Source organism: Hyalella azteca, unplaced genomic scaffold (assembly GCF_000764305.2).
Source record: "Hyalella azteca isolate HAZT.00-mixed unplaced genomic scaffold, Hazt_2.0.2 contig2444, whole genome shotgun sequence".
In the NCBI taxonomy this organism is placed as follows: Eukaryota; Metazoa; Arthropoda; class Malacostraca; order Amphipoda; family Hyalellidae; genus Hyalella; species Hyalella azteca.
In genome coordinates, this window is record NW_025932718.1 from 175,212 (window position 1) to 190,122 (window position 14,911).

The 14,911-nt window shown below is 36.9% G+C and overlaps 1 protein-coding gene across 1 annotated transcript; it reads right to left on the reverse strand.

Moving 5' to 3' along the window:
• Window positions 1–4,633: 4,633 nt before the first annotated feature.
• Window positions 4,634–11,834, reverse strand: LOC108671304 (small nuclear ribonucleoprotein G). The gene is made up of 3 exons (XM_018158817.2): window positions 11,700–11,834; window positions 5,696–5,843; window positions 4,634–5,027 (listed from the first exon to the last, which is right to left on the reverse strand). The coding sequence occupies exons 1-3, from the start codon at window positions 11,732–11,734 to the stop codon at window positions 4,974–4,976; spliced, it is 237 nt and encodes a 78-aa protein (XP_018014306.1). The 5' UTR covers window positions 11,735–11,834; the 3' UTR covers window positions 4,634–4,973.
• Between the last annotated feature and the right edge of the window lie 3,077 nt (window positions 11,835–14,911).

Genomic DNA, 14,911 nt, shown 5'->3' on the forward strand with positions numbered 1-14,911 from the left:
TAAAGTACTTCACCTAGGGAAGAACAATGAGCAGCAAGATTACAGTATGAGAAGACATGGTTACAACAAGAGAGTAATGATTGAAAAATCTAGTGTGGAAAAAGATCTTGGAGTTTATATTGACAAGGAGCTGAAATTTTCTAAGCATGTTGAAACAAAAGCTGATACATCTAACAAACTTCTTGGTCTAATCAGATGCTCTTCCAGAATACGGGTTCCTAGCTGCAGAAGAGATGAAGAAATTGTTTGTTGCTGTTGTGCGCCAAATCTTGAGTTTGGAAACGTTGTGTGGTCACCAAAATTTGAAAAGGACAAAAATTTAAAAGAGAATGTTCAAAGATGTACAAGGATAATTCCAGGCTTGAAGGGCAAGTCCTATGAAGAAAGATTAAAGATTATAAAGCTCACAAGCCTCAGTTATCGACGTCTGCATGGGGACCTCATTGAAGTATATAAGTATGGACTGTATGGTTTATACGTACTTTATATAAGGTCCCTAAAGGAATTTGAAACAAGAACCAACACCACGGCCACACTCAGGATGATGTAGGTATGTTTTCGTTGAATTTTCCTGCGCATTTTCACTTTTTTTTAAGCTATTGCTGTGCACAGTTGGCGCAATGTAATGAAAATTGATTCTCTTTGCGCACGTGTTTGCGCAATCCTGGCCATCAATTCTACGTCGCGCTGCCGCGCACGAGCAGTTTGTGGAGGAACAGACGTAATACTCACATTACTCAGTACAGTATGCCTTTAATTATCTTTCAATAATATATGATTTTTCTTGATAAGCAGTAGAAGGCACTAGATCGTAATAGAACGCACTAGATTGTAATAGAACGCGCTAGATCGCATTAGAAGGCCCTAAATCGCCTTAAAACGCATTAGTATGCACTAAAATGTTCAAAACCAGATGAAGACGTACGTCGGGACAAGCCAGATCACCCAGATGCGGATGTACGCCAAGGCAATCCAGTTGCGGACGTACAGTACGTCAGGACAAGCCAGATCACCCAGATGCAAACGTACACCAAGGCAAGCCAGATGCGGACGTACGGTACGTCAGGACAAGCCAGATCGCCCAGATGCAGACGTACGTCGAGACAAGCCAGATGCGGACGTACGCCGGGCGTGTGCGCCAATAACGTTATTTTAGCTCTTTGTATGCCGCGTTGTACGCCAGTAGAAGGGCTTGGAGTCTCGTTTACGCCGGATTAATCCGCGGAAAACGGCACCATCCTGGGTATGGTAGTACATGACCACATCAGGCATACTCTTTAGCACCAATATCATTATGTTATGTTAATACTTCTCTATCTGCTCCTCTGTGCCGCTGTGCGGCTGTGCTATGGTGTGCCGTGTGCCATAGTGGCAAAGCAGAGTGTTTTTTAGACTCTCCCTCAAGTTCATTTTTGAGTCCTATCAGTAGACCAGTAAAGTATCGGGTATCCTGGATACCAGCATTATCATACTTAAGAAATTGGTTTAAATCTGGAGTAAATGAGGAAATTAAAAATGAACTGATTCTGAATAAGCTCTGGTTTGCCACTATGCCGTGTGCCATAGTGGCAAAGCAGAGAGTTTTTAAGACTCTCCCTCAAGTTCATTTTTGAGTCCTATAAGTAGACCAGTAGAGTATCCTGGATACCAGCCTTATCATACATAAGAAATTAGTTTAAATCTTAAGTAAATGAGGAAATTAAAAATGAACTGATTCTAAAAAATCTCTGGTTTGTCACTATGCCGTGTGCTGACTGCTGTCTGCTGAAGTTGCTGAACTGCTGACAAGCTGACATTGCCTGCATTACAATAATGATTACATGATTACATTGGTCCTCCTGCTCCTGTTGCAGCTATCTTTGAGGTATTTTATGTTATCTTTCTATGCCAAAGCTGGAGACTTGGAGAGTCAAGCAAAAGTCAGCAAGGACTCAATACATACTTCTATATTCTGTTCTGACGATTGACATGTACAATATTTACATTATCAATACTTGTAGGAGTGTAGTTAACATATTTACGAGTAACGAGTAAATATTAATCTTTTGTAGTTTGGTTTTTTCAGGATTCAAACAGATCACAGGCTAGCATCTATTTCAAGTCAGGACCCCTGCTCCTGCAGACTTGCAGTAGATGGGCAATGTCATCCGCACACTCTGCCAGCGCCACCCTCCGTAAACAAGTTAGATCTGAGAGCACGACATAAAATAATGTAGGCGACAGAATGGCTACTTGACTTGGGGGACCCCATTCATGATAATATGGTCAGGAAAAGCAGCTCCCTCAAAAAGTACTCAGGAAAATATGGTCAGGAAAAAGCTCCCTCAAAAAGGAAATTATACTGGAGGTTGGGGCGAGGAGGTGTGGGTGTTGGAATTATGCAATATTTTTTTATAGTTGCGATAGTCGAATATTTGCGATAGTCGAAACGGCTATCGAAACTATTTTAAGGATGTCTGCAGAAAACTTTAATGTCCTATTGGACTGTTATTTGGACAAAGTCAAACCCTTCATAGCAAAACGAGACACAGTACTTGGAAAGCTATAACCATGGCTATAACAGCGGAGGAACGGCTAATTGCTACTCAACGTTTTAAAGCCACCGGACGGTCGTTCGCAGACCTAAAGTTCTCCACCATATTATCACCACAAAGTTGGGGTGTAACCGTGTACGTGTCATCGGATGTCGCACCACATCGCGTCCTCTCGCGAATCTTTCTCAATTATTTCCTGAATGATGCTCGAAATATTATCCACTTTTTTCTTAACAAAGTTAAGGTCTGCATTTACTACTTTTTCCGCGTAATTCCAACGAGATGTTCCCATGCTCTTTTTGATTTGTCGGATTATTACGAGCAACGAACCTTCCAAAGGCACGGTACTCTTCTATGAACTTTGTTTTTGTTAAAAAGTCGGGGCTCATGAATAGCCTGGAGTCCGCCATTGCTGCATACATCCTCTCAGATAGACGTCTGCATAGCAACTGAACTCTAGCCGAGCCCCACAGCAATCAGTGGAAGCCCTGGCTCGGCTCGCCTCTTTTTGCCCACCTCGGCTCGTTTGGCGCCATATTTTTTTTTTTTTTTTTTGAGGTTAGCCGAGTTAGACTCGCGAGTCGGACTCTATGATGTATGGGGCCCGCATAAGTCATCAAATTGCCTTGAGTTTCAGGGCTACGCCTGAATCTGACTTCAGGCTTGGCCAGCAATTCCAGCGATCGAAAAAAGTCGATTGTACACATAACTTGCGATTTTTAGGCTCTAGCCAAACCTTTTTCTCAATTCGGTGAAAATAGAACGAGGTTGTAGTTGCTGATCCATATGTACTGCCGAGTGCCGACGGATACCTTACGATCAGCTCGAGCGGCTCGCCTGTGGAATGATTGGCAACACCTCCATGGCTTTGCGTGGTCCCAATTGTGACTCCTCTATTCTTTGTTGTAAATTATGAAGCCAGTTGTCGAAATACTGCGGCTCCTCTTTGTACAGCTTCTTAGGTGCACTCTTCAATTCGGCGACGAGCATCGTTAGGAAGGAGTCTTCCATGACCGGCGCCTTGGCGGCATTACTAGGACCAAACTTAGGCGACTGGGTACGCTTTGGCTCTACGTTTAAGAAATGGTACATCTGCGAGGGCATCTCTCTTCCTCCGAACTGGCTTGCACGATCGCTCTGTGCACAGCGCTGGCCGGCGACCCACTCTTCTAATCTAGAATGACCTGAATGAGTATATAGATTTAAGACGCTCCTGCCGCTGTACTGTCCTAAGTCTTGACGCTTCTGACCTTGGCAATTAGTTTAATCCGCCGAAACTCGAATTTGTAGCACTTAAGCTCCAGCTTGAGCCAATGCCGCTTCTGGATCATCATCATCTTTGACGACGTCGGACTTCGGAAGGGTTGAACCGAGGCGGAAAGACCGCAAACTAGCTTGTCAACGTGGTGCCCACGCAGCTAGCCTGGTCCTCCAGATCACGGCTCTTCCGATCTAGTGCGGCCTCAAGATCGCTCTTTGAGGTCGAGAGGTCATCCGTCCTGGTGCGACATGCCGAGCCTGCCAGACCGTCACAACCAAGGATGTTATAGCAGAGTTGAACGAAATTTTCTTTGAATGCCAGACGAATTTTCTGTCTCTTTAAGCTGTAATTTCGGCATTGCATCGGTATAAACCTCAGCTGTTAATAGTGAATTCAAAGCAGGAAAGAACAAAACCGAGTCTTGAAATAAAATTCGAGCACATTTATGGTCGTATACGCACTGTTTTTTGTCAAAACATACGGATTCAATAGTATCTTGATATTCCACTTCTTTTACATTAATTTTATCTAAGTGCAATTTGACATGTGACGATTTCACAGTGTTCATTGTCGGCAATTTAAGGCTCTTTCTACAATCCGTTCAAAATAGCTAACTTCAGTGATCCTGTTAGCAAGAAAGTTAAGTAACGATGTTACCGCACCGGTCACGTAATCCCATAGCTTCCCCTCAGTAATTTATCATGGAAGGTCAGCGGTACGTAAATAAGCAACATGAGGTCATTATACAAGGTATAAATTTTTTGACACATTTAGTAGTATGATTTAGCACTGGCAAATTTTCGGAGTTGAGTAGTAAAAAAGGCAATGAAAATCATTATGAGATTTGCTTAACTTTACTGTCAGCTGGTACTTAGAGATCGCATGCCATCGTAATAAGAGATCATAACTAGGAGGTAAATGATTGAGGATTTAAAGCTAACCAATCTAAATAATGGGACATGGACGATTGTGCGAGTTCAACTTTCTCGGAAAGAAATGAGCAAATAAAATAGATGGCTTCAGAATCATAGTTAAATTTGAACTTGAATTGGTAGAATTATGACCAAGCAATACATTATAATTATCTTTCCAATGTAAAGTGATTGAACAAGACGCAAAATGGCTCAAATCCCTTGCACAGCCTGATGGCATACAAGTAGGGAGAGGTGACGATGAGTTTACGATATCCTGTCCAGAGCCTCCAGCATGACGATGCTGCTGCCTCTCATCACCTGCAAAAATATACATCACGTTATAGAACTAAAATTTGAAACACCTTAACTGATTTACTTTAAGCGCAACTTTTCCTGCGAGCATATTGTAAGTGGAACACAGCAATAATTTGTCACAGTGACCATCAGCAGCAATGCCAGCAAACCTATTGTTGAACACATCAGTTTAGATAAGTACACAACAAATTTGCACAAAAAAAACGAGAGAAAGCCCAAAGGTAATTAACATTTTGCAATGATCTAAATTATTGAAAAGTGCAAACAAATATACAAGAGAGTAGTTGTATTTACTTTCTGCTATAAGTGAAGTCAGAGTTTCATGTCTCAACTTATGAAGGAGAGAAAAAATTTAATCTATACATTTGTATACTTCTAGCGTTTGCAAAAGAAGTGAACATTTTGCAATCCTTAAAAAATTCAATAAATACAAGTAAACAGAGATTAAACAACCTATATGACCAAATTGACATAGTTTGAATTTGAATATCTAGATATACTTAGTGATCTCAAAATAGCAAATTCATGCTACTGACTAAGTGGATTAAAAAACAATTAAAATCAGGAATACAGGTAGTATAGTTTTAATTGGAATAGAAAAAGCACTAAACTGAACACTAACAAATTTTCAATGTCACATTTAATCTATCTATATTTTTTTGTTTGCTTACCACACTGCCAATCTGAACTTTTTCTCCAGTTTTCTTAATTTCAACGCAGTTTTCAACCACCAAGTTGAGGAAGGGGTCAAAGCCACGCAGGACCCCTTCAACAATGCGTCCGCCATTGAGCTTGGCTTTAACCTGCTTGTCCATATATCTGGAAATAAAAAAAATTAATATTATGGAGCAGTTTTCAAATAATATACAAAATTTTCAAGATAATTATTTGTAGATGTTCTCAGGTACCCCGTAACAAATTATCTACATACTTTCAACATGACATTGCTGGAAAATAATCAAAGCAAAACGCACTGCACCGATTCTCATTATTGAAAGGAATATATTCAAACAGTGCAAAATCAAACATTTTCTTCAATGTAATTTTTAATTACAAAGTAGCACAGCATTCTTTTTACAACACTTCTATTCAACTTCACTTCTTGTTTGTCTGTCTGTCTGCTACAAATCTTGTAATCGAAATTTAATACACTTCTACTTATCCTATCGATCTGAAATTTTGCACACTTGTGTAAAGTTGGAGACAATGCATGAATCAAATGACAAAATAAATGGTTTTAGGAATAAATTTTTTTTATTATTAAAAAACTGAAAAAATAGTTTTGTCAGCTACAAATCTTATAATTGATATTTGACACACTTTTACCTGTCTAGTAAATATGAAATTTTGCACACTTGTGTGAAGTTGGAGGCAATGCATGAATCAATAAACAGAATAAATAATTTTGAAAAATTTTATATATTAATAAAATTGAAAAATTTATTTTTTTAATATTCGAAAATAAAGTTAGAAATTCATTGTACATCTGTAATATTGGAAACACTGGATTCTTTAGAAGTGTTTTCTTTAAAAAGTAATTTTTAAACAAATATTATTTATTATTAGGAGTTATTATTATTTATCATCATAAGTTAGGTACATTATTAGTTACTTTTCAACAAAGTTAACATTTAAACTGAATAATTTTTCATACGTGGGTACAAGCTTTTTAATAGCTTGTTCATAGCAGTTTGTTGCCAGGGATTTTAGATGGGCTTTCAGGGCATCTTGCAGCAAAGTCATCTGTTAGGAAGCTTTGCCCCCTCAGCATTTTATTTCCATTCTGGGATAAGGTGATATTGATCTGTGCTAAGTCATGGCTATATGCCATATGGTAAAAATGCAGAGCTATACAGAACAAAAAGAGAGTAATGCTCCACATTTGGAATAGTGCACTTTCATTACAATGCCCATCCTTACAGTGATGCTTTGATGAAACTGACTATGACCTTTTCCAGGAACTGGAGATGCTAGGAGGACAAAGCTTCCAAAAAGACAATGCACTGCATGGTGCCATGAAAACACAACTCAAGTCACTGGTGGCAATCTTCTATGAACAAAATACTCCTATTAAGAAGCTTGTACCCAGGTATAAAAAATACCTCAATTTAAATGAAAAATATGTTGAACAGTAACTAATTATGTACCTAACTTTTGTTATAATAAATTTATTTAACTACTCTCCAATAGTTTTATTTTTATACCACATTGGATGTTAAAAAAACAGCCCCAATAAATTATTTTTTCTAATGCAATTTTTTTATAACATATTTGCAAAGAGAATAATGTCCTTGGTATTGAGTTATGAAATTTCTCTTCTGAACCTCATAATATTACTTGTGTAGCAAATAGACCAATTTTAGATTGGAGTGCTTTTTTTTATTATATATAAAGTACAACAGATGTTAATTAAGAAATTTGCTTTGCCAAACATGTGGTTGATATCAACATGCTCTGTCTGTGCAAACCATCACTTGGTTAAAATAAATAGCACTGCTCTCAGAGGTGCCAACTTAATTCTAATTTATAGAAAGATCCAGCCTATTTCTAAGCCATCTAGCAGGAAAAATGAGCTCAAGTGAATAGCTATGAATCTAGCTAAGATCTTAGCTATCAACTATCTAGAAAACAACCCACTGTTGTGGTACTTTAAATCCACTGCCAATGGGGCCATTCCTTTGCATCAATGTCTGGCATCTTTTTGAGACAAAAATATGGGGATTGCCTGGCAAACTGTATAGCCAATAGCAATTTCTTCTGAAACATTTTTATTATATTTTTTGAATACTTATTTTGTGTAGAAAAATTTCCCTAAGACCTATATCTGCCAGAGCATAGATCAACAATAGGGCTGTCCTGCCACAAGATGGAAAATTTCTATTGGTTACTAAAATTGAGCAGGCCAAAAGCAATATAATTTCGATAACTTTGGAATAGACGTTCAACCACTGTCCTGCCACTTTTGGAGCTGAAAGATTTCTGCAAGATGAATCAAATTTCAAATTCAACTGGCAAATTTATGGCAACAATGTTCAAATCAATAGTATATACCATAAAATGGGGTTAGGTAACTTTGACCACTTTTTGTTTTTTTAACAAAAACCCTCAAAACTCAAAAGCTATTTGACATAGAAAAATTTTGTCAATGGCCATCAAAGGCCCAATTGAGGCTACATAACACAATAGAAAGATTTAAAAAGTTTGCATATCTAATAGGTTAAAAAATTAATAATGTGACCCACAAATAAAATGTATAACAAAAATTTTCAAAGACCACGTTTTTCATGTGGACTCAAAAGTAGAAAATAATTTTTCGGCAGCTACTGATCTCTGTTTGCTTTCATTCTCTTGGTCTTTTGTATTTCAGTTAAAATATTTTACAACATCTAAAATGAAAAACGTGGGGCGCATATGTATTTAATTGTTTGGTGATTACTTGATATGATGAATATGATGGTTCATTGAACATTTGAGAAGTGTATTGCTGATATAATTAGAAATAGTGGTTGAATTCAAAATTGAAATTAAGGCATGCCTAAATGAAGATGCGCCCCACGTTTTTCATTTTAGATGTAAAATATTTTAACTGAAATACAAAAGACCAAGAGAATGAAAGCAAACAGAGATCAGTAGCTGCCGAAAAATTATTTTCTACTTTCGAGTCCACATGAAAAACGTGGTCTTTAAAAATTTTTTTATACATTTTATTTTCTACTTTTTAGCTTTTTAAGTATTTTACTTTCTCATTTTTAGTCCGTTGCTACACACGAAACACGTTGTTGCAAGCCAATTTACTTGACTTGATGTACGTATCGATGATACGAAGCGTATCATCAATATACGCAGTCTAAACACAAATATCCTCTCGAGGATGACGTGCATTAAAGGTTCCAACCCCTGCTTGTGAGTTCCTTTAGAGTTTATACGCCTGGAAACGTGCAACAAATTATTGATTATTGTATTGTTATCGGGAGCTGAGCTTCCCTAAAAGTTTCAGAGCGCTAGCTAATGGGAAAGTTCGTGATCGATTGCAAGATTTGATCATCACAGACACGAAAGCGAGCTAAGAAAAAAGTGGTAAAAAGAGCTATTATTTAAAGCCTGTCAGAGTACCCCCTCCAATTTTTTCATTTTTTGGTAAAATAACTCCAGGTTTTGGATGCATTGTAGTAAAACTCTTCTAGTTACATATGCAAAAGACAAATTTTAGGAAAGTGTCATAGTTTGCAAATGGGGGGTGCCGCCCCCCAATGGGGGAACTTTGACCACCTATTGGCAGCCATGATGGGGTAACATTGACCGGCTTGGAAATTAAGTTAAAATTACCATAGGTACCTATATAACATATTTTATGTTTGATACACCTATTAATGTTTTTTTTTTCTTTACGTTTCAGACTCTACAGAGTCTTATATATGGTAATTTTAACTTAATTTCCAAGCCGGTCAATGTTACCCCATCACGGCTGCCATTAGGTGGTCACATTTCGCCCACTGGGGGGCGGCGCCCCCAATTTGCAAACTATGACACTTCCCACAAATTTGTCATTTGCATATGTAACTAGAAGAGTTCTACTACAATGCACCAAAACCTGGAGTTATTTGGAGTTATTTTATCAAAAAATAAAATTGATTTTACCACCCGGTCAAAGAAACCCCAAGAGCTGAGGTAACAAAGACCATCACTTTTTTCAAAATTACATCAAAACTATGAGAGGCAGGAGCCAGCAATTTATGGTGAGTAAAGCTTGAGTATAGACCTGTATTTTGCACGTTTCAATTTAAGTTTAACTTGTCTATGCATCATTTTGAAAAAAAGTGGTCAAAGTTACCCCATTTTACGGTACTACATTTATATCTTCATTGGAAGTTTTGTCACATGTATGGGTTTCAGTGTAGAGCATATCATTTCTCAAATGCAACTAGAGCTTGACTGCTATTTTTAGAGTAGATATATTACTTTTTAATAAACATTTTCTCATCCAATACTTAATTGAAGCTGAAAAAGTCAAAAAATATTTTCTAATTATGAGACCTAAAAGTTGAAATGTTTTGGTACAGGAGATTTTTTCTCTTTTCTTTTCTTCTGTCAAATGTATCAGTTAGAAATACTTAGAATAGTTAGTCAAATTGAAAAATTAGGCAGAAGCCTAAATTGGCATGGAAATTATCTACCTGCCCAGGCACAACTAGAGCTTTCAACTTCCTCATCAATTTAAGAGCATCAAGATTCATGCTAGATGAATCATCTCCTATCTTTTTATAAAATTTAGTATTATTGTATCATATTATTATTATTATCTCCTACTATCAGTCAGCAAACTTTTGAATATATATAGCAAAATAATATAGCTCAGTAGGCCTACTCACTGCAGACTGCAGTGAGCCACAGAGAGCTCATTTTCTCGTCAATGAAACCGTGAAGTCACAGACAGACAGACAGAGACATTACAAGCACAATAGCGCCTTTTTTCCATAAATGAGAAAATGTGCTAAAAAGTATAATCAGGGGCCACAAATTGTCTTATTAAGTAAGAAAATTCCATTCTACAGCCCAAATAGGAAATTTCACAGTTTTACCCATTTAAATTGCCCTTCCCCTAGCCCAATTTATTCTGTGAAAATGATGAAGAACAGTACACTTTGCATTAAATGTTATAAAATTGCCCTAGAAACAATCTTTTTCACCTGCAATTAACAGAAATCTGGCAGTCTGGCATCCTATTTCAGGTTGAACTTGCAGTATTAATAGCCTAGTTTCAAGAAACCAGCTCCTGAATTATAACTAATATAATGGATATATGATATTAATAACAGTTTTGACTTTTGACAGCCATGGCCCCATGCTTGACTATTGGACAAATTTATAAACAATATTACAGGTAAAAATTTGTTTTAAAGGCAAAATTGGTTTTAATGGCAAATTGAAGGCAAAAATGTGCATGTATAATTTTTTAAATAGCAGGCAAGTGCCATAAAATCATCTGAAAATGAAAATCTGCCAGCAAGATCAAGCATTCTTCTTTCATTCACAGTCATTCATAGCTTCAGTCCAATTTTCTGGAATGAGTTGGCCATTGACAACTTGTCATGAGCTCAGAAACTTGCATCATTTGCTTGCTAATATTTGAAACAGCCTTGCATAGGCCTAGCTACCTACCCAGTTTCACTGTTTCAGCCTACTGCATACCTAGGGCTATAAAAAATTCCACTCAATTATCAATGCATGGGTTTCTATCAATAAAATTCATTCATGTATAATACAGCTAAAAATGATGGTAGGTAGTATGCTAGTATGGCTCCAAATTTTTGTACCTAATAGCAAATAGGTAGCGTGTAGCAAAGTGGAGTGAGACTTTTGAGTGAAAATGTGTTGTAACACAAACATTATAATGATTATCAGCCTAATTAGGGTCCTTAGTCCTTACTGTGCTTTGGCATGTTAAAATGATCACACATTAAATAGAAATTGTGTTTACATTACCCATACTGTACAAAAATGCAACGTATTGCTAAAATAAGGCTAATAGCCCATGAGGATTTGCCATATAGATTGCATTGATACTGTCATTGGTCAAAAATCATTCTATCCGTTTGGATAACAGATACCGAAAAATACCCAAAAGCGACTCAGTCGGATGCCTAAAATTTAATTGTAATCAACAAGTATACATACTTTTTCAACTCGGGAGGATGAGCTTTGCTACTCATTTTGGAAAGGTTATTTGCTCACTTCAGATAACGTGCAAACGTTTGAGACTTTGAGTAAACCCGCGCATGCAGTCTGCTGGGAACGAGATACAGCGGAAAGCGAGACTCCTCGATTTATGTTGCCGGTTCAGAGGATAATTCGTTAGATATCAAAGGATAAACACTAATGCAGTTACAATATTTATTAATGTTACTTATTTGGTACTTAAATCAGCATTGAATATTTTTTCTGTAGAATAATCGACATTGATAAGACATATCGAAAATTTTTTTTACTGAACTATAAAGGAAATGTTGAAAAAAGCTTGGATAAAACTTGGTGAAAAAACATGTACATCACTTATGATTACATTCGCTGGTCTAAAACTTACTGGTGGAAATCAAAATTTGAAAGAATCCTTCGTTTTTTAATTTTATGCACAGCTAATGACTTATGATGAGCGACGTTTCTCAAAGGAACCCCGACTGACAACGAACAAATTTTCGTTTTTTCATTTGCATCAGCAGTGCCTTCTTCAGGGCACTCGATATTAACAGATGAAATAGATGCCGTGATCATGTCAATGCTCACATTTTTATTCTTCGGTTTAAAAACTCGTGTTTTCCCAACTGACGCTATAGCAGTGTCTAGTTCACTTATGAGATCTTTAGCTTCTGGATTGCTCATGGTGAGTTGAACACTAGACATGCAACCACTCCAATGCTACTCAGACTCTTGCCTTCTGAAATGAGATGCAAGGAATCGAGCTATTTAAAGCCCCGTGACCGCTAATCTTCCATTGCCTCATGAGAAGTTGATGTGTCAGCGTTTGTCGACCACGCCAGGGTCCGCGAGTTGTGCATCGAAGCATGCATGATCAGCAGAAAATTGCTCTCAAACGATACACTCGGCAGCAGGAATTTAGCATGGACAACTTCTGAAATAACGTTCTCGCATATGATGCCTTCAAATCAGTGACTAAATCTCAATAATAAATTAAGTTTCGCCTAATGGCTATACTCATTAGCTGAAAAAATTATATATGTGCTTCTATTTCAAGTGTTTGGTGGGCACACGTCAGATAATTTCGTTTAATTCATCTTAAATTTAAATTAATTTGTTTAAATCGTAAGACTGAATTAAATTACGTTAGCTCAATCATTATACAAATATTTGTAAAGTAAGTTTATTCGTATAGCAAATAAACTAAGAATTTGAAGACAAATCATGGTCTAAAAAATTTCATTATGTTTTTAGTAGGAAAGTTTCGGAAACCTAGTCTTTCATCAGATCAAAACATCAGGGATAAATGCAAAATTAATAGAACGACAAAATTTACTCAGGTGATATCAAACTAAATAGCTAGATAAGCGCGCAAAGTAACGTAATAATCCATCGAGAACTGTAGGCATTGTCCCGCGTTAACAAGTTTTAGTTCAAAAATATGCAGAGATTCCAAGATCCTAAATTTTTAGGCACCATGGTTAAAGCTGGTTTCCAAACCTTTCAATTTAAAAAATTTTGGATATGTATACATTTTTACAATAGTAAAAAACTTTTATACAGTAGTAAAGAACTTTTTTGCATTTTGATTCTGAAGAAAGATGTTTTACGAATCTAGGATTAAATATTGTACAATTATCCACATACATAGTTTAACGTTCAAATTTGCCTTGAGATTCGTCTAAGAATTACCTTTACCACGAACTCTCAAAAACTGAAGGAACGTTCAATTTATATCGAAAGCAATTAAAGGTTTGAAAAGCTCTACCCTCCCTGCTAAAATTCTTACTACAAAAAGGAATTCAGCGTTTCAGTATTTGACTTTTATTGAAATGCCTGTAATATTGCAGTCCTGATTACTGATGGTACATTGAAAAAACTTTCAGACAAGGCCGCCGAATGTCGCATAAAAACTTGCAGCAGAAATCCTTTGCAGGATGGTCAGTCATCCAGTGGTCGTGGAGGAGTGTGGGGGATGTAGGTAGTGGTCCACGGAGTCCCAAGTGCTTCAGTTCGGAGATCTCGTAGCTCTGGCTTAAGACTTTTATAGAAACTCGATACATTTGCTGTTTCAATCAACGAATAATTATATTATTAAATCGATTCATTTATAATTATTAAACTTGGTAAGATTGATCGAAAAATCGTTTCTGATTTTATTACACGGTCTTTGCTTATCATCACTTTTGCAGTTTTGGGGAAATTCGTTCAAGTTTTATCTTGAATTTAAAATATTAGACTCCCATCATCCTTACCTCAGTTATAGTCGCGCGAGAATATTAATTTTGATGCTATTAATTTCTGTAGAATTAATTTATACTGTGCACAATATCTTAGATATTACCGGTAATTTTAACTAGATTTTTGTAAATTGTAACTTCTGAACACACACAAAAAAAATTCGCTCATCGAACAAACTCAAATTACTTAAATTGTACCTGTTATTTCCTGTATTGCTGAGTAGTCAAACATTTTCAACCTCTCCCTGGCAGACATGCGCTATTGTATTTTATTTACAGTGTAATATACAGAGCGGCTGTTAGGGCAAGCAGTGTTGAATGTAGCGTTCGCCTCGCGCAAGAACGGCTCAGACATTTCAGAATTGCTGAAATATTGGCTCCTGCAAGACCGTACGAGGACTGAAAGTCATGATCGCGGTGAGTTATTAACAACTTTGATTATAACGAGTATTTTTTATGCCGATAAATGATCAGTTTCCAAGTTGTTTAATTGATGCTGAAAGTTGGTGGGTGTTTGAAGGGCGGCGGAGCGACGTGAAGATTGTTTTTATTACTTGACAATCAATCATTCACTTATACGATGCTATGGATTTAGGTTTATTCTCTATGATTTATTTTACAAGAACGGCAGTAAACAATGAAATTCTTTTCCCAATATCAAATGTGTAAATTACCGTATTAAATTAAAAGCAAACGGACGCAGATTACAGTACATTGTATGGGGGCTGCGCACCAGATTTGGGCGCTACCTCCGTGTTTTTTTCTGGATGTATGCGCGGACGGCCTGGTGCGTATGCGGCCTTGCTTGCTTTGAGAATATCAGCCGCAAAAAAGTTCATTTCTGTTCACAAATGTTAACCCCTAACGACATACTCGAGTATTTCTAATCCTTTAACAAATTTGATATGATGTTATTCATTCAGTTTCAATTTTTACCTTGAGATCATAAAATTT